We start from the raw sequence: 27501 nt of genomic DNA, 5'->3' as shown, positions 1-27501 counted from the left end.
ACGACATTGATCGACTGATCGACGGAAAATGACAATAAAGAATCACCCTATTTTTAGTCGCGACGTGTAGCTTTAGTTTTGTTGCGTTATACAGTGTCAGCCTTCTGGACGATATTCCGATGACCAATCGGCATTCAGTAGCCCCTCTTTCAATTACCAGCCAATAGAAATGGGAAATGATTTATCGCGACAGGGATTATAAGCAAGGGTTTTTCCTTTGAGTGATGATACATGAGCTCATCAGTATTCATGCATCGTCACTATTCTGTAATCATCAACAGTATCAAACTTCGATATAACATAATATCTATATCTATGCGTGGTATTTGCCCTGGAATCCTGGTAGAATCTCAGCTCCATCCTCCTCCTTGTAAACCTTGCCCTTTCGCTGCTGCCAAGTTTGCTTTAAGGTAGTAAACTCGCCCATAGTAGGGACTTTATGGTTTCCTGCTTCAAATTCATTCTGAGTAAATCCAGCACGCTTCAATACGGGAGAATCGATTGTCTTCAAAATAAGATCGTTTTGTGGGCGAGCAAAGTACAAAAGTCCAAGACGATCGACATGCTCTTGATCTTTAGGTGGTGCTGAGACCTGTTGATTCGTTAGCAATAAACTACATGTACAGTCATGAGTAGAGGTATTTACTCGGTGCACAGTTGACTTGATGTAACCTCCAGTCAAGAAACTCAACGCGTCACAGGTATTGACGGTCAAGCTACCATCAAGAGGCTTGGCCCACTTCCATTCACCAGTCTTGTGGTCTTTGATCTGTAATGCTGCTACTGGTTGGCGGAAGAGAAGAGTGATGGTGCCGAGATCAGTGTGACCCAATGACCAAAGACCATCACTCAGTTTCTCTCGCTCCTCAGGACTAAACTTGGAATACTTCATGTATCGAAGGTGAGACTCGTCATGGATGTTCCATTGATGAAGTTTGGTAAAGAAATCGGCTGGTAGCTCAAGAGCGATAGCAATGAGATGGAGAAGTGGGTCAAGGACCTTGTCGTGCAAGTCTTTGGAGAAGTTTTCAATCAAAGTCTTGTTCTTTTGTAGGAGCTCAGGAAGGGGTTGGGTGATGTGACCATCGTTGGCTGAAAACTATTAGCTTGATAACCCTACAGTTATTGTCCGTGGTTTGCTTACTGGCCATATTCCAAACCTCAGTCTTGTCCTTAATACCCCCACTAAGAACACGCCTACCAGCAGGTCTGTACCCATTGTAATCACCAGCATCTAGGTCTGGCTGATACTTGACCTTTTCCTCCAATGGAAGCTCATAGAACTGTTGCCCTAGGGAGAACTGTGTGTCGACCTCCTCTTGAGAAATGCCATAGTTGGTGACATAAAAGAAACCCTTAGTGCGGATGGCCTCGATGAGGGTTTGTGCAAGCTCAGCGTTGCCACTCTCTGTTCCATAGAGAGAGAGGTCAATTGTTGGCACTTTTATGATGCTAATGTTAGGGACTGATTACGCCAAGTTACAGGGGTTGTTATAGCTTACAGTCTGCCCAGTCAAGGTTTGCCTTTGTCTCGGGGACGTGGTTGTATTGGTACAGTTGAGTTGCTGATGGCATTGTGTAAGATGGTGAGTATGATTCAAGTAGCTAATCAAAGTTTGACAATTGTTTAATTATTAAAGTGCTGCTGTTCAACACATTTATATACAACATTATCCTTCTCGATGTAGACATAGGCACTCATTCTGTCTCCGACCCCGCAAGGCGGTTACATCCATCCGTCTCTAATTCAGTTAGTAATCCGGAAAACGATTACCAGATTTACGTGATGATATACGGGAATGTCGCAATAGATTACTGAGGATGATATTCCCCGCAATTCCCATGTTGGTGTGTCTCTCAGTGGCTTACCTGGTTGATATATCACAAGTGGGGCAGATGTCGCCATCTGATAATCGATGGCGTTTTCTATAAATGAAACCACACATATCAAATGTCGACTAGTAACGGATTTAGTGTGGTAGTGAGTGACTCCATACAGAATTGTACCCGCGGTATTTTCTTATTGGGGATGCATTGTTATCTTGGTATGGTTAGTTTTGGCCACCCGGTTCCTAGATCAAAGACCGTGGCATCGAGATGGATTATTGTAGCGACAGACTAGCTGTGGATACATAGTCTAGGGGTCGAGCTCGTCATACTTGTAGCTTGGAATTAGTTCATTAGTGGCATTAGACGTTGGGATATATGTTCTGTATAAAACTCAACCAATTGGCCGATCCCTTCTCTTCCAACACTGCAAAACATCGCCTGATCGTCTTAGAAGAATACACCCTACAGAGGTGTTGGCAGTTTCAAGATGGGAATAGTCACAAGTGTCAAGAAGAACAAGGTCGGAGCAGTTGTTATTTCCGTCTTCGACTGGTATCGTACGTCTGCGGAAACCTCAGTCACGTGTCTCCGACTAACGACACAACAGCATCTCACTACCCAAAGGAAGAGAGAAAGCTACTTCGAAAGCTTGATCTAGCTATCCTGATATTTGGATCATTAAGCTGTGAGTCGGACATTATGTTGCCAGTTGTCACACGTTACTAATATGAACCAGTCTTTTGTCGCGTTCGTCACTCCGATAAGCACAATATTTGCTGTAAATGGACGCTAACAATTTGTTTCAGTTCCTCGGTCAGCAAAACATCACCAATGCATACGTCTCTGGTATGAAAGAGGATCTCCATGCCTATGGAAATCAGCTGAACTACTATGTCGTGGCTTGTAAGTCTCTATCGCATTTCTTTTGTTCTTGATCCAACCAAATAATATATAAACTTACACTGGTCCTAAATACAGATAACACGGCATATGTGCTGGGTCAGATTCCCCTCATGACTTTGCAAACCAAGGGTAAACTGTAAGTAAAACATTATTGCACAAAATAATAATTCACTAACCATTGCAGGGCACCATTTTTACTCCCTTCCCTTCAGATCATTTGGGCCATCATCGCCTTCTGCCAGTCCGAAATCAAACAAAGCTGGCATCTTTACATTCTCAGAGCCTTGACAGGGTTTCTTGAAGCAAGCTCATTTGGTGGCACTCATCTTATTCGTAAGTCTCACATAAACATCAATGATTGATACAATCGACTAATATTTTATCATTACAGTTGGCTCATGGTTCAAGAATGAAGAACTATTCAAGCGAGCAGGTGTCTGGTTTATGGGTAATTCACTTGGTTCCATGTTCTCAGGCTACCTCCAAGCAGCCGCCTACCGTAATCTCGACGGCGTCTTTGGACGTGCAGGCTGGCGGTGGCTCTTCATTGTTCAAGGTATAATTACTCTGCCTATCGCTTTCGTTGGATTTGTCGTGTGGCCTGGTCTGCCAACATCGCCCAGAAGATGGTACATGACAGAGCAAGAGCACGCCCTTGCACTCAAGCGTATCCCCACTGTTGAAAAGGAGGGTATCACTTGGAAGACTTTCAAGTACACCCTGAGTCGACCAATGTGGTGGATCTGTGTCTCATGCTATATCTTCTTATGTCAGGCACACTACTGGGTACGTACAATTTATTGTGTTTTTTTTTCGAGCTATAAGCTAATTACACGTGGGCAGACCGGTTACATGGCACTTTGGCTACGCAGCACAGGTTACTCAATCGAGTTGGTCAACATTCTTCCCACATTCATCGATCTCCTACGCGCCATCTCTTCTTGGCTCGGCACAACTCTCGCTGGTTGTCTCAGTCTTCGTGGTCTCTGGACCTTCCAAGCCTCTTTCGTCTTTTTCGCCTGTATTGTCTTGTCTATCTGGACTGTACCCGATGGCCTCAAATTCGCTGCCTTTTACTTTGGTGGCTTTTCAGGCATGGCGTCGCCCATTCTCTATTCATGGGTCAACTCAACTCTAAAAGAGAATTATGGAGAACGAGGACTTATCATCTCTTCCATGATGACATTGGGATTCTGCAACCAAATCTGGATTCCTCTTTTTACGTTCCCAACAGTTGAGGCACCCAAATTTCCTCACGGTTATCCCGCGGCGACTGTCTTTGAGTTTACTATGTGGGCAATTCTGATGGGTGGTGTTTGGTACATGAACAGGTGGAAGGCAAAGCATCCCGATTTGGAAATGCGTCTTGCGGCGAATGAAGATGCTAGTTCCGGTAATGGTATCGATTCTGCAGACAGTGGAAGTGTGGAAGTTCAGCCAAAAGATGCCAAAGCGACTATTGCAACTTATTAATACTAGCACAAGACGACGGAGAGTCAGAAACGTATACATATCCAAGAGATATATGATTTTAGCAAAGAACTCCAAAACTACTTGTCAATTAAACAATACGAAAAATTATCTATAAAGTCTCTTAGAATCTAGCTTTCTCGAAAGTGCTTGTCCAGAAACCCTATCTTGATCAACATTCTCTGTGGAACCTTGCTCCGTGACCTGATCTACTGCCTTGGTTGGAATAGCACAAATAGCAAGATATCCAACCTCGTCATCAGGGCATACATCTGTGAGTTGTAATCGAAGGTTCCGCAAGGCTCTTGCTCTTTCGGGACCACCAAGACTTGACCCGGTTGTTGGAAGACGTACGTAAGGGTTATCCCGTGTGAATGAGCTCGCGTATCCAAGAACATCTGGTCCCACTATCAGCACTTCAAGTACGAGCCCCAAAATTGCAAGTATCTGTAAGAACAGAGTTATAGTGAGCAGAATTGCCAGCCATAATTGGTTCGCACGATATACCTCGCGCTCAGCCGTCATCGTTCCAACCGTTGTGTTCATAAATGGTTGAGCATTGAACTCGTCCTCAAACGCCGTACTGCTGTCATCAAGATTTTTAAATGTTATGTTGGTATGTCCGGTAGGGTTCAGCGTAGCGTCCCAGAACGTATTGAAAGCAGTCGTCATTCGCCTGGAAATTTCCGCAGGGAACTTTTCACGATCCATCTCTGTCCAGTTTCTAAAGCCCTGCCCGGCGTAAGGGTGCATCTCACCCATGATGTAATTCTCTGTAGCTGACGGTTTGTTGCTAGTCCAATCACTGGACGCCTCTGGCCAAACCGAGATTGCTTGCCTCAAGGCGCCATGGTTTTTAGTCATCAGTCTTGGAAGACGGTTTGGTGAGATTTTATCGTTGACCCTTCGTTGCTGGTAAGCATAGCAACTTTTTGCCGATGGGCGGGGGCCACACCGAAATTCTGTGTCCATCCAAATTGATTGCATAGTGCAATTAATGGCTGACCATGCACTTCCAGAGTAACCATTATGGCCCATCCATTCCCACTTGATGATGTAGAATAGTTGGAGAGGAGGGGGGTTATCAAGACCCTTCCACTGTGTCCAAGGAAGTGAGCTCTTGATATCTGCGTGAACCCTGAAATCCACTAGGTCTGTTGAGGGTGCCATAGTCGCGTCATTGAACAAGCGAGAGGGATCCAAAACATCATCATTCTCCAGCAAGCATTGAAGATCGATGTATGAGGTTTGCACAGTAAAGTTGTATTGTGTCAACCCTTCTTCAAAGTCCAAACCACGTAGTTTGATGCCTATGAGGGATGCATAATCATCTCTGCCATTCCGAAGGGCTTCGTTATCAACTGGGTATGTCTCCCCGACTTTCTTGTCTGATTTCCACTGGGGGATTTTTGGTAGGTCCCATAGATCTCTCGGCGATCGCTTTTGCTCCGGTGACGAAAGAAGACATGACGAGTACAATGCTGCGATACTGGCCCTCGTTGTTAAGTAAGAGTTTCGATTGATGTAGCTTGTGACTTGATAAGCGGGGTGCAAATAACTTATAGTGCCATTTGACACTTCTGTTCTATCTCCAAACGATAGGATTCTTGACGAACTCTGCCCACCTAATGGCGACAGCGCCCAGGTGGAAAGGATGAGGATACCGAGGAACACATGAGTGTGGACGACGAAAACACGTTCCAAAGCCGTGGCAAAACTTTGACTACCAAATACTTGCTCCAGAACAGCAAGGCTGACACCTCCTGGTTGTTCCAGGCGCCAACGAGCGAGGTTCCTATAGAATCGACCCGCGACAGCAGCAAACAAGATTGGGTACAGAGAAGGGCCGAGACGGGTTAACTCAAGTACGTGTTGTCCATAGTCTGATTTCTTTTGGCCGTCTAGGCCAACGACGGCTATCGCCAAAGCTGCCGATTCTGTTAGCGCGATCATAGTATAGCAAACTTGACGTAGTTTGAGAGTATATCATACCTATGAAACAAATTGGAATCAATGTTAACACAATATCCCACGCCCACCCAATAAAAAAAGTCATCTTGGACTGTGTAACATTGATTGGCTTGCAATCCGATGCCAGATGTGGACTATCACTGTCGTTGACTGTCTGGATACTAGCGGCGTTGGGGCTCTCAAATTCGTCGACGACTTCTTGACTGATGATTGGAATATACGTAGGATTCTTATGCATGGACTTGACCGATGAACGTTTACTTAAGAAATGTTAGTTTTAGAGGCGCAAACCATTCCTGGGGAGAATTACAAATATCTCGCAATAATGCCAAGGCATATAACAACAGCAAAGAGTACAGCAATGCAAATAGCCACCATAGCCCCGGGTCCTATCAAAGCAGTGTTCCGACTGAAGGTTTTGTGATGATATGAAATGGCAAATGGAGAAGGTGGCAACGTTGAGATTGGTTCCAAGATAACCTTTGAGGGTGAGTGTTCTGTCAGATTTAGATCTTTTGGGTATAAAAGATTGCGTCGATTCTGTTTGTTCTGAGATAACCCTGAGAAGCGAACGGCACCACAGCGCTTTTCACATGCAGGAGAGGCACAACATCCCAGAAATGGTGGATCAACGTACGCGCAAACTTGGAACATACTGGTGGATGATGTCAAACAGTCTTGCCAGGGCATTTCTGACGCTTTTTCAGCGTCAAACGTGAGAGCCTTGACATTGTCGGGCGGGCATACCCCAATTCCATCGGCACAAGGGTCGCTCGTACAGCATCCAAAGAACTCGGCCCAAGAATTTTCGCAGATATAAAACTTGCTACCGCGGGCGCATTTGAAGCCCCAGAAATCTTGGAGGGCTGCGGTATGATTGAGATGCATAATGTGTCTCGTCAAGGGCAAACGTGGTGGGAAACAGCTTGAGAAAAGTAAAAGAGGGAGTAAAGAAGGGTTTCCCAACTATCCGTTATGCATTCAAGAAGAGGGGGGGAATCCAAGCTACTGTGGCGATTAGAAAAGCAGGCTGAAGCCGTAAACTTAATTGCATGGCTGAACGAATACTGTTGTGTCATTTCTCATATCACAACCGGTGTGGCGGACTGATAGGAACCCGATTGGCTCTATTACTACAAAGCTGACTCTGGCTTGTGGTAGTACAGTCACAGGAAACACACTTTATGTCTATCTTAGCTCATGATGGTATAAGGTAGTTAGGTGTGACCTTACTTCTCTAACTACTACGTAACAAATGTTTTTTCTTAGGGAATATTACATTCTGACTTATCTACCTACTACGCCATATATTTCAAGACTATCGGCTTCAATGTCTTCATCTTTCAGGGCAACGCCACTTTTGAGACATGTTATAAATAGAATTCCCAACAAGGCTGGCGTGGATAGGACTGCTTTCGAGTGTAGTATTGACTTCCACCACACATTTAAGTAAAGGTTCTTTTTGAGATTGTCAAGAGAGACATTAGTTCACTATCACATGGTCGACGTGAGGCTTTTGTCACGATTCCTGAGCCTAAATTATGGTAGAGAATCAGCGTTTCGGCTACCTACAGGGTAAGATCTGAGATGGTCGGCGGGAATCCTCGGGTTAGGGAATTGTTATGCGCTATGTAGATCATCAGCTAGCATAAGCGAGGTTGGACTAACAGGGGCAGCCATCAGTATAGAGCAATTGGTATAGCCTTTGCTTGGGTTTCGCCCTTCCCAGTTACCAAGATACGGGTTTGGAGTATAGTGTTTCGGCGCGGATCACGAATCTTCTCACTAGAATTTATCTGAGAAAACTTAACAGAATGTCGGTTTAAGACAATTTTGAAGAATCGCGCCATGAATTTAGCCACCGACTGTAGCTTACGAGAGAAGAGGCTGTGCTTATGGGGCGTGGTTGCTTCCTTTTCGTGATAGATTAGGTCGACAAGCATCTGGAGCTGGAACTCGCATGTCTTGGCACCAGTATTTGCACATTGAGCTCCAATCAGAAATCGATTTCCCTACATGCGGCTGAAAATAGTTGGTCAGATCATTGCTTGTTGCTGCACCGGGAGGAGGGAGCACCAGCTTGCGCGTAAGTCGGTCAGATCAACTGACTTGGTAAACTTATACTGTATCCATTAGCGTCTTGACCTTCAACTCCATTTCAATATTGCACTTCCAAAGCTTTGTCTCCCAACCACCATGGAAACGCCAAACAGGAGTTGCATCTATTCCTTCGGCGACAATGGAACTACTGCTACTGTCAGTTCCTCGGGGCGCCTCTTGCGAATAAGCCAGCATTTTCGTGGCGAGAAAGTTGGCTACTGTGTGGATCACCTGTCTATCCCCCAGCCTTAAGAAGTCGTTGATCGAATCACTACGTTTCTATCCACGGCCAACGACCCGGACCATAATATCGGTTTCTACCCTGATCTAGCATGGCTAGGTAATGGCGTTGACAGTGTATCCGCAACGTTCATGGATAATCGATGGCCTGTCTTTACTATTGGTGGAAACAGTGGAAAGTTCGAAATCCAGTACTATATTTCTAATGGCGTTGTCTATCAGACATTTCTCTTCGAGGGTGCAAAACCTCCGATGGGATTGAGGACCAATTTCCTCATTCGTCAGCTGGAGTTTGCCGATCGCGACAACGCATTCAATAAGGCTGAGGAGAATGACGATGGGTACAACACTGAGCTCTCATCGCCTGACTTGCATCATATCAAGCGATACCATGACAAGGAAGAGAATAACAAACATGTTGCTCTCTTTATCTCTGGGTACATGGACAAGTCCGCTTTATCATTCGTAGAAGACTTCCTGTACAGTGGAGAAAATGAGGGTGTGGAAGATGAGAGCCAGGCCTATTGCGTGGTCTGGCCTGAAAGTACCTTAGCCGCCAAGATAACATTCGTCTACTCTTTGGAATTAATCGATAACAAATCTATCAAATCGCCCACAAAAACAGTCCAGATTCCTATACCATGGAGACTCCCTGACCAATCGATTTCTGACAACCCTTGCTTCACCGAGCTTCCTCACCTTGATCGCCTCTTAAACCGTAACTTGGAGCACATATTATCAGTCTGCAGCATTCCAGTATATACTGATACAGACGATGAAACGGACAACCCGGCTATCGCCTTGACATGTGGAGATGTTGACAATCATCGTGTTGCAACTGCTGCGAGTTTGTGAGTCTGCAATTACTTGGCTACTTCAAAAGTTTCTGACATCATCCAGCTATTGCTTTCAATTACTACTGCTAGCACTAAAACATTTCGAATCCTTGCCACCACACAGTGAGGGAGCATGTGTGGATGTTCAGAGGTGCTATATATGTTCTATGGTGGGACGCATTCGCAAGGTCCTCAACGGTCATTTGAAATGGATATTTGGAAGAGAATATAGAGATCTTGCCGGCAATACCACTTGTCCACATACCTGGGTCAATGGCAAAGAGATCGCCAGTTGGGAAAAGAGCCCATACTTCCCCGACTCCCTGGTTGATGTTCCGTTCCATCTCATCAAGGTCGGTGACTTTTACGAATATGACACCTCAAACGAATTCTGCCAGGCCATCGGAGAGCCATGCAATGTCCCCGGAACAGCTGGGGAAGCCATCAAGGCTTGGGTCCGGGATCTTGATACAAAGAACAAGCTGGGTTATTATGCGTTTCCACGAAACATAAAAGCACCCATCCATCAGTTTTACTTTACTGACCATGTTCTAATATGGCGTGCTATCAAGGCTGCTGAAGCCTTGGGCCTCAAGGATAATCTCTTTGTCACTCGCATGACCGATCAAAATATCGGCAAAGGGCATTCAAAGAAAAGCCCTATTAAGAGATACTATTCGTCTAGCATCGTTCGAAGTCAGATCCTCACCCGTTTTACGGTTGAAAACCCGATCTCAAAGAAGAGGATGCTTTCTGTATCCCGAAGTGCCAGTCACATCCGGTTTCTTTTTCGCAATAAGGACGCGACATTGTTTCATGCTATGGACTCTGGCCTTTTTGATAAACCTGGAGCAACTGCTACAGCGGCTGAGGATGTTTGGTCCAGCAAACTCGACGTATGGAAAAACCTTGTGGATTGTCAGCGACTTCACGAGGAAAATGATGACACAACCTGGGACGAGCCACTCCGCTTCGCCCTATCAATGATTATGGCTCAAAAAAGCAAGTCAATTAATTCTCTTTCGCCGAAAGAGATGCATGGGCGTGCTGCATCCGTCCTTACCAACAGTGTCTGGGCCAATGGCTTGTTCTCAGGACAATTAGATTTTGACAATGAGCCAACAATCTACACGGATGAATGGAAGAGAGACACGTATTGGGGTTGGACCTTTGAAATCCCCTACATTCTTTGGAAGTATGCCCAGCCTCCAGGTGAGCAAAAGATTGCAGATATTAGCGGGGAGCCTCAGTCATCGCCTATGTCGACCCTCGATCCAGAATTTTGGATCTCCCTGAGATCACTTATTGAAAATCAATCTGATCGATATGCCACGAGCGAGATCAGGTCTCAGCCTATGAAGTTTAGCTTCCCGTGGAACAGCCCCGTGAACCAGACGAATATTGTCCAGCTTTCAGATGAGTGGCTTTATACTTTGCCAGACTTTTTCAAAGACTATGATGATGATGACGTTGGCGTCGGAGATCTTGAGGAAGCATTTCAAAGGCGCATTAAGCCTTTTGGGGTAGATTACAGGCCCATCAGTACAAATTTGAGAGGAGTTGTGGTTAACGTCCCTCGATCGAAAGCCAGGAAGAAAACACCACCGCGACTCGAAGACTTATGTAAAGCCGCGAACGATCGGGATTTCCTCACGAGCTTGATTAAACAGAGACGACTGACCAACACCTCGAAGAAGAGATTTTATGCTTCATTTGCTCCACGTCCAGAACAACAAAGACCGTATCCACAAATTCGAGAAGAGTCAGAGGCCATGCTGAATTTCTTCTCCAAGCACATTTCCTACGATAAGTCTTTCTTTGAATATGCAACACTGGAGAAGAATCGATGGACTACTGAATTTCATCTTTCCTTTTACTCCCTATGTTGGAGGGGCTACCTGAGACATCCGCACGATTTTGTCATCGATACGTCGTCGACGAGCAAAAGACTTGATGACATGGTGTTGGCTAAAGTAGCCATGGGCTGTCGATTTGATGGTGACCTTTTTGACCGATACTGGACAGTTTACTTCCTAGAAAGTGACCCAAAGACCGAACTGAACACACCCAATGTTGATAGCATTGTGACGAACATGCTTCGGAATCGAAGAGAGAAGGGAGACATAGACTTTACAACATTAGATGTCAACGCATTGGAGAATAACAAGGAACCTTGGAGGCAACGCCGAATCCTCGAGCTTCTGTTATTTCAGAGGATGGTAGATGAGATGCGCAAGAATTCTTTCAAGATTCTGGACTATACCAAATCTAACGTTTGGAAACTTCTGACAAAAGAAGAACGGCCAAACGTTACTTTATATACCGAAGGACTGCTGCGGGCAACAAATGCCGAGCCTGGACGCATATATTCATTCCACAAAGTCAGCCAACGATGCCAATCATACCAACACATATTGCAAATAGTTGAACAAGACTTGGTCGAGAACTTGGCAAAGATCGAGCTATGGATGGACAGGGAACACGAACGTCAGAATGAGCCTCCTCGTTGGACATTCAATGATGAGATCCGATACCGTACTATCATCTCAAAGATGCTCATCCAGAACAATCATAGTGTTCAAGCCCTTCGGCATATACAGGCAAACATCTCCCAATTCAAAAAGATGTTGACAATAGAACTTGAAAGGATGAGCAATGAGATGAATCGGCGGCGAGAAGATAACATTAAGCGATTTACTTATGTTACTGTCATATTCCTACCACTGAGCTTTGGTACGGGTGTGTTCAGCATGGGTGATGCGCCCAGTGGCCAAACTTTGCAAAGTATGATCAAAACATCTGCTGTGGCTTTTGTGGCTACAGCATTACTGTTGGTATTCTCGGAGCAGTTGGAATTACTCTTTAGATTTACCAAAAACGTCTTTTACCATTCTTCTCGCCCACTATCCAAGTTTTATCATGATATGGCTTGGGTTGTACAATTCATTTTTCAGTTCAATTGGTACAGTTTGGAAGCTCTACTTAGAAAGATATGGGACAGAGGTTGCCGGTTGTTTATCGTAGCAAGTAATCGGCGTATACGGAAACGAGAAGCAGTGGAAGAGCCACCTGTTGGACCAGGGACGAGTCATGGGGAGTGGGAGAGAGTAGAGGTTTAGTAAAAGAACAATAATACGGCGAAAGAAATAAATTCGTAGATTTAATAATATGTAGTATGAGTCGATAATGGTGTCCTCATTAATCACTGCGTCACCTCCATTACGTTTTTTTGAATAAGGCGAGACAATTACAAGAAAGAGATCGCTCTATGATGTGGAACCATTATGATGCTTACCTTGCACGCCCAAAGCCCCAGTCTACAAACGTACCTAGGTTGTCTGCAAAATCGAGGCACAAGTATACATTATGTACCGAGTAGGTAAGAAGCAACAGCCATGGCTATGGGTCACACTCCATTCCCGATGAACATACCTAGTCAGAACCCTTGCTAGCTTTATGGGGTTGTGGACTCCAAATTCACATCAAACAACCAACATGTCGAAACAACAACCAACAGATATTACGGAATTGCAAATTAGCGAGATTGGAAGGCCGGCGAAGAGTCACTCGGGGTGTTGGTATCGACTGACTACTAAACTACACGCCCCAGAATAATACAAAAGGAAAATATTTATTAAGTTCTTGACATCTTCAGAATTTGTCTTCTCTCTCCATTTAACTTCGCCATCTTCAATCATGTCATCCCCTCGATGCCCATCGAAATCGACGTATCAGCAATTCAGCCACGCTCCGAATATGCATGATGACGGATATAGTCCTGATGAGCTAATGACAATGCCATGTCAAGATGGTACAATATTGTACGAGACCTGGGACCGTCGCCTTCTTATGGAGATAATTCGTCGTGACGACGTTACATCTCTGGAGCAGTACCTCGCCATTGACCCTCAAGCGGCCGGAAACGAGTCTGAGGAATCTTTCGAGTACTACTCTCCCTACTATGCCGCAGTTGATAACGGAAGCCTTGGAGCACTTCGAGTCCTTCTGCCTCATCAGGAAACAATTACCATAGAACCTGGATTTGTTAGCTATAAAAAACTCGGATTCACCCTACTCAATGAAGCCGCACGAAGAGCTGATATTGAGATGGTACAATTCTTGCTCGATAACCAGCCAGCTTATGCTGATATCAACGAGCGTGATGTCAATGGCTGCACCGCTATTCTGTCAGCTGCTGACATCTATTCAACCTTGTATGACGAGCCTTTCAACTTGCAACCGTCGGCGCAAAAAGGCGAGACCGTCATGAACATGTTGTTGGACCGGGGTGCTTCTGCTTCCGATGTTGTTGTACCTTTTCGGGATGATATGGGTACACCTGAAACTGTTCTGACATTGGTGGCACGATGGGCAGGCCCAGAAATTATCAAGAAGCTTATCAATGGCGGCGCTGATGTTCATGCCAAGATCACGAGAGATCCTTTTTGCCTGACAATGGACTTTGGCATGGGTCCTATTGCCAACATGACTGCGATTTCCATGGCATCTTTCCATGCCAACGTCGCTGCCATACAGACTTTCATCGACTGCCGAGGTAGTGGAGTCGAGATTGCAGACATAATATCATTTCGAGACAGTAGTGGGAGCAATCCATTACATTGGTTGACTCGCAACTATATGGCTCAAGAACAACCCTGTATTCGGTCAAGGGCACAGCAGGAAGAAAAGATTAAAGACATTATCGACACCGCTGGCCTGTTGTTAGACATCGACCCTCACGCAATCAACAACCAGGACTGCACAGAAAACACGCCATTACATTATGCTACACAGCACACTGCTCAGCAATACGAAAACTATACTGCTGTCATTGAATTGCTTTGCAAAAACGGTGCTGACGCAAGCATAAGAAATGATATGGATGAGACGCCACTACACACCCTGATCAGCCACCATAGAATATCACTCAGAGCTATGAGTATTCTACTTGCCCACGGCGCCCGTGTCACGGACACCGACAAGGAGGGAAATTCGCCTTTACATCTGGCAGTAGCTGCAAGAAGTAATGTGGACGTGATTTCATTTTTGCTGGAACAAGGAGCCGACGCCAATTTGATGAACATGGAGCACAACACGCCCCTTCACGTTGCTGCTCTACATTCCCTTTGGGTTAGAAATCCTAACGACAAGACAAATAAGTATCAAGAACATGTCAGGGCAATTTTAGAAGAGGCTGCAGGGAAAACAGGGATCGATATGCTGAATGGTGATGGAAAGACGGCGCAACAGGAACGCAAGGAGCTGATGGAATTAAGGAGAAAAGAAGAGATTGAACGGGAGGCGTCCCGAGAAAGACGGGCCCAGCAAATGAGGAATCGCAGTGGTTAAATGCGCATCCTTGCGTTACTCCATAGTTACGTTTACTCAAATTCGGGTCAATGAGATAGTAGGATATAGGATGACAACATGCAAGATGATGTTCTTTTATGCAGCCTAGAATTTCCCACTATAGCCTTGCTACGTGCAGTGGGACATACTGCTACATACAATAATCCCATCGCTTACGCTCCGTAACATAGTCATCCTTGAAATCCCCAAAGGTTGCAAATACCCGATCCATCATGCTCAGCCACCGCCTGTTGACTTTAGTGACATATAGACCCTTTGTGTACTCCCAGTAATCAGGGAACCAGTCAGCATTTTCCCAGTCTATGATGCCATAGATTCTTCCGTTATGATGGAGTATATTTCTCATGTTTATATCCGCATGTGTCAAGACAATCTCGTGACCCGACCTGTGAGAGACACCGGGAATCGCCGGAGTCTGGAGCTTTTCGTTGAAATCGTCCTCAGTCGCGAATGGTTCAATAAAATCTCCTCGAGCTTTATCATAGTCTTGGCCAACAATCATGCGATAGTCATACAAAGGTCCCCCAATCGCGTTGCACATTGCATGCTTTATGCCAACTGGCTTTGGCATCGCTCGAAGATCGCTCAGATATCGGTGTAGTTCGTTGTTGAGGGCATCTACCTCAGCCTCACTCATAGAGTCCAGGCAAAGACCAACAGGATGCCCAGGGAGCCGAGTTGTCAACAAGTAAGATGTGTCTGAACTGGAAAAAATATCCAATGGTCGTGGAACAGGTATCTACGTAAGTCTACGCAGAGGATGCAAGGTACCATACTCGCTTGCTAAACTTTGATGCTCTTCTTGGCGCTTCGTCTTGAGATACATCCCAGAGGGGAGCCGCTGCACCTTAAAGCTGGATGATGGTCCGTATAGGCGAGCCCCAAGAAATCACAGCCCACGGTAGATCTGTGCTCTGAGTGAGGACGGCATCAAACGAAAAAAAACGCCGAAAATAACACCGCGCTATATTCTGAAAGGCGATGACAGAACGATGGAGTAAGCGCGGTGCTAACTGGTGGGGGCTTCTGTTGTTTCAAAGCAGTCTCTACAGAGATGTGATACCAACGAATGGCCTTCGTAAATCTTGAGAATTCTTGTAGTGAAGATTTATCCGGAAACCAAGTTTCATGCTCTGAATGATTTTTAAAAGCGCCCCTTGTGGTCATTGGCACCTTGTCTAGGATTGATGGTCTATCCGGGCCACCAATCCAGACTTGCCAAACATGATACTGTAATCAAGTCAGGCATATGTTTCAAAGTGTTTCCGCATATGGAGTTAAACCTGAGTATAAGGTTTCCATCATAAATCATACTTTATGGAGGTAAACAGTGGCTTACATTTGGATCTTTTGAGAACTTGAATTTGAAATGGCCTTGAGCAAATGCGATTGCAGCAGAGCGACGGATGAGCATGTGATTCTGCGGACCATCGGGCTGGCTGGGACTACATAGCAAGGCATGATAATCTGAACCAAGAAAAACCTTAAGTATCTCTACTTGAGACTAAAACAGCAAACGTCAATAATCGTGGAGGTAGTCATGCAAGCATATTGTTAATTACCCTGTTTAATGAATTCCGGATTCGAGGAATAGGTGCAACAATCAATGGATCGAAGAATGAACTTTGTAGGCCGGTAATCATGCATTTATCGCCATCTCTTGCCTTTACCATGGAGATAATGTCTTTGTTCAGTGACGGTTGCTGTAATTTTCCGTCTATCGATTTGCTATTAGAATGAGATGGAATCTAGAATTAAGATAGTAACTCACAAGAGGAAACTACTGTCTTCCAGTCAGAGAGAAGTGATAAGAAACTAACGGTGCTCTGCTCTGCGGGACATTTTGACAATACGTATTGGGCGGTCGCTTTAGGATCAGCTGAGTCTTCGAGAAAACATTCGAGAAGTCGGTTGTCGGGATGGCGAAGGTTTGAATTCTGGATCGCTTATAAAGCCTGTTCCATCGGGTCATCTTCATTGGCCATATTTTAGGTTGCTTTCTTGGGCACTCAGTAGTAGTTGGCGATCTTCTTTGTTATGTCATAAGAATGAGAGGATGTTGTTGCCTGCTAGGACGTAATCTAGGTCACGTGCGACAACAAAAAACAAGGATGTAGAACTACACTTTATTTTAGGAAATAAATTACGACTAACAACACTCTTTACGTAGCGCCAATATAGCCGCGCGCGTGCACGGTAGTTTGAAACGGAGACGCCGAGGCGGAGCATGAGTCCAACCTAAACCATAATTACAATTACCTTCTTCAAGACGCCTTTCCACGTCAGACTCTAAGTGATTTATACTTCTTCATTCTGTATTATCTATTTACCATGCCGCCTCTCGATGGAACAGTCAGCACAATCTCTCTTTACATCTCTCTCGATTCCCGCCCAAGAAAGGGAGAATACGTAATTACGCCAATCTTCCCTTGAAATCTTGCATCTGTTGACTTTCGAAGCACTGGGGGATCTATGTTACAGATGGCCAGGGAAAATCAACCATTCACCATGCCTCAAATCGCGACAGGCCTTGGCGATATGATGCAAAATTCGTTGACCCAGCAAATTCCATGATTCTGATTGCTATGATCAAAGTATCAGATATCAGAAGTCTTGATCTCGTGGAACATGCTATAAACAGTGTTCCAGCAAATGGCAGCCCTTCCGGAAGAAATGGAGAGGCTTTTACTTGCCGCACCTGGGTCAAGGATGCCCTCGTTGCACTCCATGACAGTGGAGCTATTGTACTCCCGACAGATATAGGTAAGCGCCATGGAAGATGATTGACACAGCGACTGACAATGATGGTTCCTAGAAGCGATAGAGAAAAAGTCTATCCAGTATGGGATGCGTTGTTCTCGTACTAGTGAGTCGTGTGGAGGAGCAACTGTGCTCAACGATGCATTCTAAGGCTAGACCGGGATCAACAGCTTAGCCAGTATCCAGAAGAAACAGGGGTCATAACCAGTGCGGCCAGTTAAAGCGTACCAAAGCCGGAGCTAGCTCTCTTGGCTTCGGCATTCATCAACTCGGATTGGCAGCCCATTTGACATCGGGATGTGGACATGCAAACCCGGGCCAGGGTTCATCACCTACCCCATGGGGAAGAAAGATCTCATGCAACCCTAATAAGAACAACTTAAAATGGTGGAATATCCCCCTCAAGATATTAAACCAGAACAAACACAGTCCTTAAATGCCTGTCAACTTCTTATTCCCCAGCACCCAACATGAAGCTTAGTACTCTTACAGTCTTTTGTGGCTTAGTCAATGCTCTCCCACCCTCCAACTACCTCAACTGGAAAACATTCAAAGCCAATGGAGTCAATATCGGCGGCTGGTTACATCAAGAAGCCGTCATTGATCCCAGGTGGTGGAATCAGTATGCACCTGGCACACCTGATGAATGGGACTTCTGCGCAAAACTGGGTTCACGATGTGGTCCAATTTTAGAGCAACGATACAGCTCTTTCATCACCACCAAGGACATTGATGCCATGGCCAAGGCTGGAATAAACGTCATCCGAATTCCTACTGGATACAATGCCTGGGTTACTGTCCCAGGCTCTCAACTGTATAGTGGTAATCAAGCCCGCTTTCTCAGAGTCATCTCCGACTATGCCATCAAGAAGCATGGCATTCACGTTATTCTCGATATCCACTCTCTCCCTGGAGGTCTTAACGGTATGGGACTTGGTGAGAAAGAAGGCAATTATGGTTGGTTCCAGAACCAAACCGCCCTTGATTATTCATACAAGGCCGTCGACGCTGCCATCAAATTCATCCAAGAGTCAGATGTTCCTCAAGGTTTTACCCTAGCACCAATAAACGAACCTGTCGACAATCGAGACATTACCAAGTTTGGAACACCTGAGGCTTTGTCCGATCAAGGAGCTGCTTGGGTTCTCAGGTATTTCCAAGGAGTCGTATCACGGGTTCAGAAGATCAATCCTAAGATACCTATTATGCTCCAAGGTGGTTTCCGGCCGGTTGACTTTTGGGTCAAGAACTTTGCTGCCAACACGAACATTGTTTTTGATGTTCATCATTACTACTTTGCTGGTCGTCCAGCTACTTCGCAAAACCTGCCCGAGTTCATCTGTACCGACGCCAAGGCTTCTGCTGAGCCAAAGTTTCCGGTGTTTGTCGGAGAATGGTCTATTCAGGCTACTAGCGATAATAATTTTTCTAGTCGCGCATTCAACCTCAATACTGGTCTCCAGGCATGGTCCAGGTATACTCGAGGAAGTTCCTACTGGACTTGGAAGTTTTTTGGCAACGTGCCCGTGGAAGGTGAGGGAACTCAGGGAGGTTATTGGAACTACTCTGAGTTTGTGAAGATGGCAATTATTAATCCGTCGACTGGAATTTCTTGCAAGTAAAGCGGGAGGCCTAAAGCGTGCTGATAGACATAACAGTATGACGTATGGTAGGACCAAAATTATGCTTTTGGCCAAGGCAACAAATTATTAACTCTTCTCACAACGGTTTCGACTCGATTTCTGATGCTTGTGTGACATGATAACTCTGTTCTATTTTGTTCTGGTGGACGCGGCACCTCCTGAAATATATTGCGCACCTGCTGCCGGTGCCTGCCACCTGCCAGCTACCAAGTTCAGATACCTGTAGGTTCCTTCCTGTATGGAGTCCGTAACTATCTAAGCTAAGAATATTTAATCACATGAATATGATCCAAATCCGCTTGCTGGGTTTTCAACACAGCATTTCCGCTTTCCTCCATTACCATCACTATCAACGTCTCTCCTCGTAACAATGGACAATCTTACACCACCACGGTATCCGCCCCTGACAATGGAAGACCTGTGATTGAAACGACGCTGTGCTATCTGTCATTTCGATTTTGTCAAAAATGATCTGATAACCGCTGGTAAGTAGTTCCAGGATATAATGACAAAGTTGACCAGCAGCAGTGGCATCAGGCGGGCGCAAATTTCCACCATTCGAGTACCACCCTGCCGCGAGTGTCAACTCCATCTACCTCCATCCCTGCGCCGAACCCTGCAGTTCTAGCCATTCATTTATTCGTTGAATGGAGGGACTTATCAAGTAAGCGAAAACGTGCTACAAAGCGCACAAAGTCATGTTGTAATCAAGAGCAAAACCACAGCCGCTTTAAGAGACATTTAATTCGTTCAATTCTTAAAATAAGGCATCTTTTCCAAGGCACGTTAGCGTAACTGTTTACTGCACTATCTAATAAGTGTCTTCTTTCTATCTCTTCTGAGGTATCATGAAACCAGAAAAGAAACTATCAAGTGCCTCATAGTCATCAAGGTATCCAACCAATGCCACATACTGATCCGGTCGCAACACCACAACACACCCTTCATCAGGCTTGATTCCAAAGTTCTGATACAATTTTCCATGCCCTTCGTGGTAAGACTTGTCATCAGCAAATATCTTATTATAATCCCATCCATCAATCTCGTCATAAGGACGGAGAACCTCGGGAAAGTCAAAAAGATCATGACATTGACGTTCTGAGGCATGGATGGTGAGCACTTCAATGACTGAGTCATATCGAGCGGATGGCGGTGTGAAGCGCTTTAGGAATGATGATTGAGCTGAGAGTTTATCGCATAGGGTCTTCATTCTTTTGTTCTGGCGCTCGAGATCGATGTTTCCGGGGAAGATGAGAAGTCTCCATGTACCGTTACTTGGAAGGAGTTCTTGAAGATGCCAGGGTCGAGCATCAGACTGGTTAAGAACCTTGACACTAGGAACTCGCATGCCAAGTTTGATCTCTGGTGCCAAGGCTTGCCTCTTTAAAATGTTGTCGTCAGCAGACGTAGAATCCGGCTTTGCGACAATCATGCTCTTTTCATAGTCCACAGCTGTAACATGTTAGTTCTTGGTAGCTGGCATCGACAGATAAAACATACCAATTCCACTAGCAAACAGGTTACCCTTCTCAAAGGCCTCTTTGAACTCATCCATACTGATGCCCTCTTCATCCATGATATCCTTTGCAGGACGACCTGAGAAGAGACGCGAGAACTTGTGGTCAAAGTCAATAAGGGCGTTCGCAATTCCTTTTCTTTCGACTTCATAAGTGTCGAGAATGGATCTGCTTGCAAGACCCTTGACGACGTTGGCGATCTTCCATCCGAGATTGAAAGCTAAAATATCATTAGCTTGGTTAAACATACGATTGATTGAGACTCACAATCTTGCATGCTGACATTCATTCCTTGGCCAGCTTTCGGACTACATCATGTTAGCAAATTATACCCCATACAAACAGTCAAGGACGAACCTATGAGTGTGTACAGCATCGCCAGCCAGGAAAACCCTATTGTGAGACGAAAAGTTGGATCCAACGCGTTGACCGATCTGATAAGCAGTCCACCAATCCAACTTTCGATACGTCAACGTATACGGAGCCAGAATCTTCTGCGCCGACTCAAGAATAACTTGAGGTGTGATCCAAGACCGATCCGCTCTTGAATCCTGCCCATTAATCTTTTCCGTCGTTGTAAGCTGAATATACAATCTGACCAGCTTGTTTTCTCGAGGAATCACCATGACACTCCCCGAACTGGCTGAGTGAATAGCACAACGCTGTCGAATGTCAGGGAAATTAGTGACGGGCACAATATCTAGGACACCCCAGATGTAATCCGTAGATTCACCTTCAAGCTTGAAGCCTAGTTCTTTTCGAACCCATGAGTGAGCGCCGTCTGCACCAAGCATGTACTTTGCCTTGATTGTTTCGACAGCGTTGGCCTTGCTGTCGAGTTCGGCTGCCTTTAGCATGTCGGCTGTATCATCGGGTGAGAGATTACTTCGGAATAACCCATCTTGAATAGTCGTTCCATTGTCGGATGTGGATGCCTGTTTTGGTTGAGCTTCTTCTTCGCTCAGATGTCGAAGGTTCACAGTGATGGGATAGGCACCTGGGTCTTCAACCACCGAAGTATCAATTTCAAGACTTGTCGGTAGTACTCCTCGCTCAACCTCAATCTCGCCTTTGCTAAAATCTTTGATAGCATCGAGGAAGAATCTCTCAATGCGGCCTTGATGAAGAACAACTTGTTGAAAACGACTGATGCCAGGAACCGTGTCGGGAATTCTGGCGCTTCGACGAAGAGTGCCATTCTCATCGGGGTTCCAGAGGGAGATTTCAAGCATGTGATTTGACTCAATCCACGCTCGGTTAGCGAAGCCGAATGAGTCAAAGATCTCAAGTGTTCGACATTGAAGACCGTCTGCTTGGCCATTGAAGATCTAATAGTGATTTAGTAGCGATTCTTACGAAGAGCGAGGTTTCTGATGTACCTTTGTTCCTCTCTTATCGACAATGCGAGTTTTGATGCCGCACTTGGCGAGCCAGGTGGCCATCATGAGACCTGCGGGTCCGGCTCCGACAATCAGGACATCGACATGATCTGTCTTTGTACTACCAGCCATAGTTGCGGCTAAGTACGGTGATTGTGCTGTACTTTGCTACTCTGGACTAAAATAAAGGGTGTAGATATGATATTATCAAATGGTCAGTGTCGATGTTAAGGTCGATATCATTAATACTGTAAGTCAACTCTATATATGGGTTCTCGTCTTGAGTGACAGGATATCTATGAGTACTTGCATCGGAACGGTTGCGAATTGCTATTTCTTGAGTGGTCATCTGTTATGTCCTACAGTCACATTCTATCATCAGATCCGCATGGCCTGGCACACTCTTAGTTGTCGGAACCTGCACCTAGGCTGCAACTTACACGAGTTCCCAATCTAGCGAGATGGCTGCTTTGACTTGACTTAGTCTGCGGGGAGATCTTCTATGGGGCTAGTCTAGTTTAAAGAATTCTAGTTCATCGGATGACGCATTAGCATTGGTACGTATCGGATCGGATCTGGGGCATCAAAGGCTTCCGAAATAGTGGAACCTGACATGGGTTATCCCAGACTCTGTCTTGGTGCTACTACCCTGAAGCCCTTTGCTTGAAGCAACGATACAAGGACATGGAAGCTTTACTGATCAACAGCTGGCATTTATATCGTAGAAATAATTATTGAAGATCAGATGGCAAAGCCTTGATGCTGACTTTATCCTGGTTCGTTACGACAGCCTCTTGACTGAGACTTTATTCCCGAGTTTGTATCCGTAGTCGAGCTCCACGTTTGACAAACTAGACAACTTGGGTTAGTCAATGGGAAGACACATGCTGAGTTCCAGGGTAAGTTGACTGCAGCAGTAACTACCACTCGCTTTTATTTATCTCAAGTTCTATTTACGACTTCAGCTATCACCGGAACTTTAATAAAGAAGTGTTCAGATTCATAACTAGTTACATTTATCAGCTCAAGTGGCCATTGCAAGGATTACATGGTGCCTTTCCACTCAATTACTACAATGCTGAACATCAAAGATCACAGCGGTTTGACTGTGCATGGAACGTCCTGAACTTTAAAATCATGTCCTCACCGCGGGTAGACGGGCTGTTGATCTGTCCGCTCCCCGCACGTTTCATCCAGGGATCACATAAACCAAGACCCTTGATAGGTTCGGTACTCTTAGCACTCTATAGAGTTTCCATAAACCCCGCGTTTTAGATCAGCCTCGTTCGAGCCAAGTCAAATGCCGTTCACCCCTTTGTAGCCTCCTCCATGCACAGTCGCGATGCCTCCACGTAAACTCAAAGACGACGAGCGTCGTCGATGCGCAAATGCTTGCTTTACATGCAAGCGTCGCAAAGAACGCTGTGATGGACGCCAACCGTGTGGTCGCTGCGTTGCACGTCGCGTCGAGAATGAGTGCAGCTTTGTCCCTTCATCATTACCGACCCGTAATACGCGAAACCCACGTTTGGGCCGCACCAGTCCCATCACGAGTGTGCTCAGCCGGGATGACTCAGGGGGATCGGATTCGCCGAGTGCTTCTTCTTCTATCCAGGTATCGGATCACGGGCCGCCTTCACTTATGAGCAATCTCGGTCATGATTTGGATAAAGACCATTCAGCCGCTTTCGATGGTAGTCCGCAGCTATCTCGACTCGTGGAAGACGGTCACGGAAAGTTTGTCTTTATCGGCGATGCAGCAAACCTATCCTTTCTCCAAATCATCCGCCGGCTAGTCCGCGACTCAGTCGGCCCTTGTGCCTTTACCGAAAATGCTCTGCAAAATCTCATGATTGAGGCGAAGCCTCTGAGCGCGTCTGACTGGATCGCCGAGATCATGGGAAATAGACCGACGAGGCCCGACGTCGAACACGCGCATTATCTTCTCTCCTGGCATCTACGATCAACTAGTTGTGTACTCAACCTGTTTGAAGAAAATGAAATTCGCCAATCCCTCAGATCTTGGTATGAAACAGTGCCAGATGATCCAGAACAGAAAGTGTCGGCAGCTGTCTTCTTTCTTATCCTTGCCATCGGCGCTCAGACATGTCCCGAAAACAGAGACACGGAAGCAGAGCAATACTTCAATTATGGCCGTTTTCTAACTGTCTCTAATATCATGGACGACATTAGCATCTCGGCCATTCAGTCCAACATTCTCATCACTATGTACTTACTGGGAGCTTCACGGCGTAACGCTGCGTTCATGTACCTAGGCAGCGCTGTCCGTGCCGCCTATGCCCTTGGTATTCACCGACATGACATAAATAAGCATTTCAAGCGATCTGGTTATCTTATGAGGGAACGACTTTGGAAAGTTCTCCGTATTCTGGACCTGTTCATGAGTGCGTCTCTTGGTCGCCCTCCGTCAACACATGAAACCCGAGATACAAGCTGCGACGAAAATTATTCTGCTTCCAACGATCTTTGCGCCATCTTCGAAGATATTCTCACAAATATTTACTCCCAACGCAAAATGATGACCAGCGACCTCGAGCGAATCAGCGAGCATCATCGGCAGTGGGCGAATAAGTTTGCCACGGGTCTATCGACAGACAGCATCAACCCGTCCAAGTTTCTCGATACAGATGATGATCAAGAAACACCCAATATCGGTCTCTGCCACCTTAAAGAAGCCTATTACTGGACAATTATGCTTCTTGCTCGGCCATCGTTGACACAAAGTACAGCCAAGCATATGTACAAAAACACCCAAGGCATGAATCTCCGCGAGGCGAATGTTACGAAAGACCCAGATCAAGTCCTAGCCCTTTCTTGTGTTGATTCCGCTGTTCGAACAGTTGATCTTTTACAAGTCATGGGAGGCAATAGGCAAATACCAAAACGCCTTCCATTTGTCGTCAACTCTTTGTTCGTTTCGGCTTTGGTACTTGGCATGGCATACTTTAGCGATCTGGACTATGTTTTTCCTCTGGATAAATCTTTAATTGCTGTACAGTCCTTACTGGCTCGGTTCAGCAAACATGATCTTGTTGTAAACAAGACACTGCAGACTGTTAATAGTCTTCAAATTGCCTGCAACATGTACGTGGATAAGAGGGCGCGTCGGAAGATGGAAAGGCAAAGTCTGCTTGTGCGGAACCTTTTTGGTACTGTCCATGACAGGTCAATACCGCAGTCCCCAACACCTCATGATAGAACAGCAGGTCTAGAATCCGAGCAGTCTATTGAGCTGAGCCAGAGTGTGCAGACACTTAATAGTTGGACTCTTGCACCACCTATTGGGGACTTGGATGGTGAGATCACGAGTATCATACCCCATGAAGCATTGGAGGCATTTTCGCTACCTATGCCGACCACAATTGCATTTGATACGTTTGATACAAACTTTCCTCTCTTCTCGACTATTAATCTGAGTCACCTTGAGGTTGAAGGTGCTACGGCGACTGATAATATGGGATTTGGATTTTAAGAAAGATTGTTAGCATATTTCTTCACAAATTGGCCTGGATCGTGTAATATCAATGTGGCTCATAGATGTTTTGAAGGGAGCATTCTTTCTATAACCAACACAACTATATTTACACAATCAGAATCTAGACTTGATCCATTGTATTCCACCTGTCAACGCATCCAAGAACTCCTTCGTTTCTGGCAAGGTTGGAACTATCCAGAAACAATGAGGCATGCTCTCATAGTGGTTTGTCTTTGTAGGAACCCCAGCGGAAGAAAGAGCATTACTTAAAATATTCCCATCATCTCGAAGCGCATCCTGGCCACAAGTGACAACATATGTCGGCGGGAAGAGCTTAAGGCAACTGTGATCCAGGATGGGAAAGTAGTCTTTATCATCTGGTCTGATGCCTGTGTTTGCTAACATCTGTGAAAGAGACAATTTATCGACGATTGGTATATTCTCTCCATGCTCTTGATAGGAAAGATGCTGAGGCTGATGCTCGGCTGGGATGTTTTCGTAATGCAAGGTCAGAGGACACAGAGCGACGACACCCTTGATGGCGTCCATAGGAAGGGTAGTCTGACCGAGTACAATCTTGCGAGCAGTCGAGAGTGCAAGACCACCGCCAGCAGATGTACCGATGGTAAACATCTTGGAAGGATCGCCAGAAATAGACTCGGCATTGTGATATGCCTAAGAAATGTCAGCTGAGCCTCACATTGGTGTTTCTGTACTGACCCATTCATAAAGAGCTACTGCATCCTCGACATGTGTCGGGGCCTTGTGTTCAGGAGACAGTCTGTAATCAACGTTCACGATGGTAATACCAGCTCTCAACGCCACGGTTCGACAAAAGCTGTCCTCAGCATCTAAATTTCCAACGACGAAGCCGCCGGAGTGATAGAAGACACCGATAGGAAAATTCTTGGTCTCACCTTGAGGCTTGTAGATTCGATATTTGATCCCAGACACATCTCCTTCGGTAACCTTAACCTGAGTATCCGAAACTGGAGATGATAGAGAGGCGAGAGCAGAACCGAGCCCATTGTACTGGGTTCTCATCTCTTCTGCTGTACCCCTAAGAACGGGGCGGACACCGCCGATGCCCTCTTCGAACTGTGAGAGTGAATATTGCATTTGGGAAGTTAGTTAAAGAGCAGCTTACCTTAAGCCAGGAGTCAGCGTAAGAAGACATGTTGATCATATTGTTTTGGAGATTGGAGATGTTAGTATTTTGGGGTGGGATTGCACTTCCTGGAACAGCAGCAGACCCATTTATCAGTTGCATGTAGTGATACACGGGCTTATATCCGGCCACTTCCCTTGATAAACAAACCCGTATTCAAGCTTAAATACCCGATATACCATTGTCTTATTCGGATTAATATTTGTTTACCGATCATCCTCTCCGAATCCGAATGATAACACATCCGATGTGGAGATGCCGAGAGTAGCGTCGCAACCGATCCGAAACACGCCTTTATTACGACATGACGGGAAAGGCGTGTCACTGAAGGATCTCGGGATTATTGACAACTTGGCACAAGGATAATGATTGCCGAAATCTCGGTCGGATACCCCTTATTCCCGTAAACCGGGTGGAGGTTGGTAGATATGCTCAAGGTTCCGATACCCCGGATTTAACAACTCGACTAGGGATAATCATGTCAGTGACACTCTCCGGGTCTGGTACCCAGCCAATACGAACATCTGTGAATGGGTGATGGAAACCTCTTCCTTGTAAAGCTTGAGGGATATTCACTACCTTGTTCATGGGTCGTACTATTGGGTCAGCAGTAGCAACAATGGTAGGTAAAGTTTATGACTGCATTTCGATGTACCATACCCCTCATGGCGTAACATCAAGTAAGCATACGATGGGTTTGTGATACAGACTCGAGTAATTATATATACTATTAGCAAGCCCAAAGTTCCAAGAAATTCATCAAGTCCATACTCTCCTATATCATACCTCCTAAATCACCTTTTCAGACTCGGAACAAC

At 45.6% G+C, this 27501-nt stretch overlaps 11 protein-coding genes across 11 annotated transcripts; 5 read left to right on the top strand and 6 right to left on the bottom strand.

The window, feature by feature from the left end:
- Positions 1 to 313: 313 nt before the first annotated feature.
- On the bottom strand, positions 314 to 1702 carry FGSG_09103 (uncharacterized protein; the record flags this gene model as incomplete). The annotated part of the gene is made up of 5 exons (XM_011330385.1): positions 314 to 592; positions 647 to 1092; positions 1145 to 1406; positions 1503 to 1565; positions 1667 to 1702. 5 exons carry the CDS (start codon positions 1700 to 1702, stop codon positions 314 to 316), a joined length of 1086 nt encoding a protein of 361 aa, XP_011328687.1.
- A 615-nt stretch (positions 1703 to 2317) lies between these two features.
- On the top strand, positions 2318 to 4206 carry FGSG_09104 (uncharacterized protein; the record flags this gene model as incomplete). The annotated part of the gene is made up of 8 exons (XM_011330384.1): positions 2318 to 2387; positions 2438 to 2515; positions 2567 to 2577; positions 2637 to 2733; positions 2809 to 2869; positions 2918 to 3066; positions 3125 to 3519; positions 3577 to 4206. The coding sequence occupies 8 exons, from the start codon at positions 2318 to 2320 to the stop codon at positions 4204 to 4206; spliced, it is 1491 nt and encodes a 496-aa protein (XP_011328686.1).
- A 206-nt stretch (positions 4207 to 4412) lies between these two features.
- FGSG_09105 (uncharacterized protein) lies at positions 4413 to 7062 on the bottom strand (the record flags this gene model as incomplete). The annotated part of the gene is made up of 5 exons (XM_011330383.1): positions 4413 to 4475; positions 4558 to 4650; positions 4711 to 6140; positions 6196 to 6434; positions 6812 to 7062. 5 exons carry the CDS (start codon positions 7060 to 7062, stop codon positions 4413 to 4415), a joined length of 2076 nt encoding a protein of 691 aa, XP_011328685.1.
- A 653-nt stretch (positions 7063 to 7715) lies between these two features.
- FGSG_09106 (uncharacterized protein) lies at positions 7716 to 12469 on the top strand (the record flags this gene model as incomplete). The annotated part of the gene is made up of 5 exons (XM_011330382.1): positions 7716 to 7749; positions 8215 to 8260; positions 8311 to 8430; positions 8631 to 9365; positions 9583 to 12469. The coding sequence occupies 5 exons, from the start codon at positions 7716 to 7718 to the stop codon at positions 12467 to 12469; spliced, it is 3822 nt and encodes a 1273-aa protein (XP_011328684.1).
- A 577-nt stretch (positions 12470 to 13046) lies between these two features.
- On the top strand, positions 13047 to 14699 carry FGSG_09107 (uncharacterized protein; the record flags this gene model as incomplete). Its single annotated transcript, XM_011330381.1, has 1 exon — positions 13047 to 14699. The coding sequence occupies one exon, from the start codon at positions 13047 to 13049 to the stop codon at positions 14697 to 14699; it is 1653 nt and encodes a 550-aa protein (XP_011328683.1).
- A 151-nt stretch (positions 14700 to 14850) lies between these two features.
- Positions 14851 to 15357, bottom strand: FGSG_13516 (uncharacterized protein; the record flags this gene model as incomplete). The annotated part of the gene is made up of 1 exon (XM_011330380.1): positions 14851 to 15357. The coding sequence occupies one exon, from the start codon at positions 15355 to 15357 to the stop codon at positions 14851 to 14853; it is 507 nt and encodes a 168-aa protein (XP_011328682.1).
- Positions 15358 to 15898: 541 nt separating this feature from the next.
- Positions 15899 to 16562, bottom strand: FGSG_09108 (uncharacterized protein; the record flags this gene model as incomplete). Its single annotated transcript, XM_011330379.1, has 4 exons — positions 15899 to 15950; positions 16060 to 16187; positions 16283 to 16437; positions 16541 to 16562. 4 exons carry the CDS (start codon positions 16560 to 16562, stop codon positions 15899 to 15901), a joined length of 357 nt encoding a protein of 118 aa, XP_011328681.1.
- Positions 16563 to 17950: 1388 nt separating this feature from the next.
- Positions 17951 to 19102, top strand: FGSG_09109 (uncharacterized protein; the record flags this gene model as incomplete). Its single annotated transcript, XM_011330378.1, has 1 exon — positions 17951 to 19102. One exon carries the CDS (start codon positions 17951 to 17953, stop codon positions 19100 to 19102), a length of 1152 nt encoding a protein of 383 aa, XP_011328680.1.
- Positions 19103 to 19952: 850 nt separating this feature from the next.
- FGSG_09110 (phenol 2-monooxygenase) lies at positions 19953 to 22151 on the bottom strand (the record flags this gene model as incomplete). The annotated part of the gene is made up of 5 exons (XM_011330377.1): positions 19953 to 20575; positions 20624 to 20860; positions 20908 to 20948; positions 20998 to 21968; positions 22020 to 22151. 5 exons carry the CDS (start codon positions 22149 to 22151, stop codon positions 19953 to 19955), a joined length of 2004 nt encoding a protein of 667 aa, XP_011328679.1.
- A 1210-nt stretch (positions 22152 to 23361) lies between these two features.
- Positions 23362 to 25512, top strand: FGSG_09111 (uncharacterized protein; the record flags this gene model as incomplete). Its single annotated transcript, XM_011330376.1, has 1 exon — positions 23362 to 25512. The coding sequence occupies one exon, from the start codon at positions 23362 to 23364 to the stop codon at positions 25510 to 25512; it is 2151 nt and encodes a 716-aa protein (XP_011328678.1).
- A 117-nt stretch (positions 25513 to 25629) lies between these two features.
- Positions 25630 to 26692, bottom strand: FGSG_09112 (uncharacterized protein; the record flags this gene model as incomplete). Its single annotated transcript, XM_011330375.1, has 3 exons — positions 25630 to 26190; positions 26236 to 26613; positions 26663 to 26692. 3 exons carry the CDS (start codon positions 26690 to 26692, stop codon positions 25630 to 25632), a joined length of 969 nt encoding a protein of 322 aa, XP_011328677.1.
- Positions 26693 to 27501: the final 809 nt, after the last annotated feature.

This window comes from Fusarium graminearum, chromosome 4 (assembly GCF_000240135.3).
Source record: "Fusarium graminearum PH-1 chromosome 4, whole genome shotgun sequence".
NCBI lineage: Eukaryota > Fungi > Ascomycota > Sordariomycetes > Hypocreales > Nectriaceae > Fusarium > Fusarium graminearum.
Note: the sequence above shows the minus strand (reverse complement) of the source record. Positions and strands in the feature narration are given on the sequence as shown.